The 4,284-nt window shown below is 44.1% G+C and overlaps 1 protein-coding gene across 1 annotated transcript; it reads right to left on the bottom strand.

The window, feature by feature from the left end:
- Positions 1 to 2,129: 2,129 nt before the first annotated feature.
- LOC145636824 (uncharacterized) lies at positions 2,130 to 3,020 on the bottom strand. Its single transcript, XM_081688366.1, has 2 exons — positions 2,987 to 3,020; positions 2,130 to 2,587 (listed from the first exon to the last, which is right to left on the bottom strand). The coding sequence occupies exons 1-2, from the start codon at positions 3,018 to 3,020 to the stop codon at positions 2,130 to 2,132; spliced, it is 492 nt and encodes a 163-aa protein (XP_081544492.1).
- Between the last annotated feature and the right edge of the window lie 1,264 nt (positions 3,021 to 4,284).

Genomic DNA, 4,284 nt, shown 5'->3' with positions numbered 1-4,284 from the left:
CCTTATAGGCCAATATGTCATCATACCATTCTTGGCCTCCATTAACACAATTTTCCTCTTTCCGAGCTTCCTCTTTAATGCTTTTATGTTCTAAAATTCCAACCATTACAGTGCGTTCCAGATCGTTGAAGCTTGAGCTAGCTAACTTTGCTAATGGTCAGCTTGTGCATTCTGAGCACGTGAAACTAAGTTGATTTCAAAATGATCCAATTTTGCCGTTAAGGCCCTTAACTTGGTCAAGTACGCAATCATTGTTTGTTCTCAAGCCTCGTAGTCGCCACTAAACTGACTTGCCGCTAACTGCGAGTCCGTTGACAACTCAATTTGTTTTTCCTCTGCAGCTATGCACAACTACACTCTCGCCATGGCTGCTTCATACTCGGCCTCGTTGTTCGAGGCTTTGAATTTAAACTTGATGGAATACTCAAATACGTCTCCTTGTAGGGATACCATGATGATACCGGCACCCGAACCTCTTGATGCTGCAGAGCCATCAACGGAGACTTTCCACGCCCCGATTACTTCTTATTTTTTAGTATAGGATGTTTCAACGATAAAGTCGAACAATGCATGAGCTTTTATTGACACTCTCGGTTTGTAAATTATAACATATTCCGACAAATCTATCGCCCATTTAAGCAAGCGCCTAGAAGTTTCCATCTTTTGCAAAGATTTCTATAACGGCTGATTCGTTAGGATTTCAATAGTATGTGCATCAAAGTAAGGCCGCAACTTTCACGCCATTATGACCAATGCATAGGCAATTTTCTCTACCAGGGGACAACGTCTTTCTGCCGTGTTCAAGACATGACTCACAAAATAAATTGGCATTTGCACTTTCTTCTGTTCTACCAGCAACGTGACCGCTACCGTTTTCGAGGATGCCGAGATGTACAACTGTAGGATCTCTCCTTGTTCTAGCCTTGCTATTGTTGGTAAGGACCTTAGATGGTTCTTCACCACCTCTATTGTTTTTTCTTGCTCCTTACCCAAACAAATGTCTTGTTCTGGCGTAACACTGTAAAAAACGGCAAGGCTTTGCCAGCTGATTAGCTAATGAACCTTGTCAGGGCTGACATGCGGCCGGTAAACTTATGTATATCCTATATTGACTTCGGATGTGGTAAAGTAAGGATAGCCTCGATCTTATCTGGATTTGCATCTATTCCCCTTTCACTTACCATGAACCCCAAGAACTTCCCTGACCGAACTCCAAAGACGCACTTTTCTGGATTTAACTTCATCCTATAATGCCGAAGGGTTTTAAAAATTTCCCTCATATTTGCAACATGATCAGCGGCCAGTTGGATTTTTACAATTGAGTCATCAACATACACTTCTACATTGCTTCCATTCTTGTGGCAAAGACTTTGTCTACAAGCTTCTGGTATGTTGCTCCCGCGTTTCGCAGCCCGAACGACATTGCCTTGTATCAATATACGTCGTCATCAGTGATGAAAGCCGCTTTGGTTCTGTCAGAGCTCATACAAACTAACTTGATGGTATCCAGAAAGGCATCCATAAAGCTCAACAAAGCGTGGCCGGAAGTTGAGTCTGCCAGTCTATCTATCCTGGGAAGTGGGTAGCAATATTTAAGACAATTCTTGTTCGAATCTGTGAAGTCAACACAAATTCTCCACTTTCTTGAAGGTTTTTTTCACCCTAACTACGTTTGCTAGCCATTCAGGATATGTACATGGTTCAATAAACCCTGCTTATAGAAGCTTGTTGACCTCTGCTTGTATAGCTTTAATCTTTTCTATCAAGAAAATTTGTTTCTTTTGCCTAACCAGCCTTGTTCTTCTGTTAACGTTCAATTTGTGCACCATGACATCGGGGTGAATCCCCGGCATCTCATCTGCCAAAAGGTAAACACATCTGCATTTTCCCGTAGGAGTTCCACCAGGTGGCATCGTGTGTCGACATCCATATCGGATCTAACCCGCACTACTCTTCCCGGCACACGAGGCTGCAATTCAATTTCAGCAGTTTTGCCCCCGGTGAGGGGCGAGGAATTTTCACCGACCAGGTATCAAAATTCTCCATTACCAAGTCATGTGTGGATGGAGTTTGCTCTCTTTTCTGAGTTTCCTGTTCAATGATGGGTTGCCGGCTTGGTTGCTTCAGCGCTAACACATAACACTCTCTCTGGCTATGATATGGCTTCCTTTAACGCACTCTGTTCTACCGACATTCGACACGTACACCATTGTCAGATGGTACATCGAGACTACTGCCTTCACATCATGGATCATAGGTCTGCCGATAATGGCGTTGTATGCTGATGGTACATCAATTACCATAAATTCCGTCATGACATACCTAGCTGTTGCACCGTCACCAATTCTGACTTGCAAAGAGATGATACCCTCTGGCATGAATGTTGACCCATTAAAGCCAATAACAGGATAGGACACCGACGTTAAATATTCCCCGCCTATCCTCATTGCATCAAATGCCTTTGAAAACAGGATGTTAGCGGAGTTTCCTCCGTCAACTAATGCTCGCTTGATATCGGCTCCATTGACCGTTAATATTAATACTAATGGATCATCATGGGGAAAAACTACACCCTTGACATCAGCTTCTGAGAAAGACACGGAAGGGATCGTAACAGGTCTAGGTCAGTCTTCTATTCCCAGCGACTTGACTATGTGCTTATATTTTGACGGACTTTTTTTTTCCCCTCTCATAGAACCTCTGTGTACTGGCCCACCGATAATGACATATATCGTGATTTTATGACCGGGTGGCGCATTGCCCTATCGGTATATTTCTGTGTGGCTTTGTCGGTAAGTATCATCCTGCATAGACAAGTCTCCCTGCTTGCGGTATTCAGTTTTCCTTGGCTGCTGAGGTTGTTGATGACCCGATCCTGCTTAGGCTCGATATTGTGATAAGTGCCCTTTTTGGATGAGGTCCTCAATATTTTCTTTCAGCTGGATGCATTCTTAAGTATAGTGGCCGACATCCTTGTAAAACATACGATATTTCTTCACATCTCGGCCTTTAGTTTTCATTGGCGTTGGTCGGTTCTAGTCTTCTCTGTTCTGATTAACTGAGTATATCGTAGCCCTATGTGCATTCAACAGCGTGTAACTGCTATAACGGCCCAACCCTTTTCCAGGTCTGTTTTCCCTTTGCTGGTTTTGTTGTTGCGACCTACTCACTCCACTGGCGCGAGTATCGAATGCCACATTGTCATTTTGCCACCGAGACGGCTCGGCAGGTACTAGCTGGCTGCTAGACTTTAAGAGTTCTTCACTTTTTATATACTCATGTGCCTTGTCAAATTTCGTGCCATAAACCTTTTAAAGTCACTGTCTCCCAAACCATTCATGAGAGCCATCACCGCTATTTCCTGTTATAGCTTTGGTTTGGTATTAGCTTCATTGTTGAAACGTCAAATGAAATCCCTCAGTGATTCTTCCTCTCTTTGCCTTACGACCATCAGCTCCCCCGACGTTCTCTGTCTCGCGTTGTTGCTTATGTTTTGGCCTGTGAAAGACTCTACCAAAGTTTCAAAGCAATCAACAGAACTAGGCTCCAAATTGGAAAACCAATATGAGGCAACCCCCGACAGCATCGTAGGGAAAACTTTGCACCACACAACATCCATTTCGGTATATAACAACATGTGGCATTCAAAGGTTGTCACATATCTCTTAAGATCCCCTTTGCCGTCATATGAGCATGACGACATTTTGATTTTTTTCATCTACTGATTAAGGAATTTCTGAGTGAATGGGGATATTCTAGGCCTGACAACAGCCCTCGCTATGCGTCTCGGCGGCCCACTGCTGGCCTCTTACCGATAAGATTTTGAATCCCCTGTCCGCACGCCCTAGGAGACTGGGTGCGTTGACGGTGCAACCAATTATTGGGTCTGCGGCCGAGGTTAGGGTTGCAGCTTGGGTTGAGGTTGTTCTACTTTCCGTTTAAACTGGCTTTCAAGGTTAACAAACACAGGCTCTGAAAACCCCCCTTTTTCTGCTACCCTACCCACGGCCATGTCGGCTATTTCCTTCCTCTTCCTGGACATTGCTCGCATCACCTTGGCCGTTATTTCTAATTCCTCCGGAATGAACCCCTACAGAGGGTCCAGGGTCATGGCTTGGTTTTGCTTAGGCGTTATCGGCATTTTTGCTGGGTCCTTATGGATGAGATGATTTTCATCATCGACCACAATTTCAGGTGCATTGTTCACGGTTTTACTTGTACCGACATTAAGAATGCCGCTATCATACTTATGATTTTTGGCTTCAAGTGCCGGTGTTATGATTT

This window comes from Chenopodium album, chromosome 6 (assembly GCF_948465745.1).
Source record: "Chenopodium album chromosome 6, dcCheAlbu1.1, whole genome shotgun sequence".
NCBI lineage: Eukaryota > Viridiplantae > Streptophyta > Magnoliopsida > Caryophyllales > Amaranthaceae > Chenopodium > Chenopodium album.
Note: the sequence above shows the minus strand (reverse complement) of the source record. Positions and strands in the feature narration are given on the sequence as shown.

Bases quoted from the DNA above. Each gene is read 5' to 3' on its own strand.
- LOC145636824 (XM_081688366.1), bottom strand. From the start codon at position 3,020: ATGAAAACTAAAGGCCGAGATGTGAAGAAATATC. The intron at 2,588-2,986 runs GTATGTTTTACA...TGTCTTTCTCAG, and splicing joins CCGAGATGTGAAGAAATATC to AAGCTGATGTCAAGGGTGTA.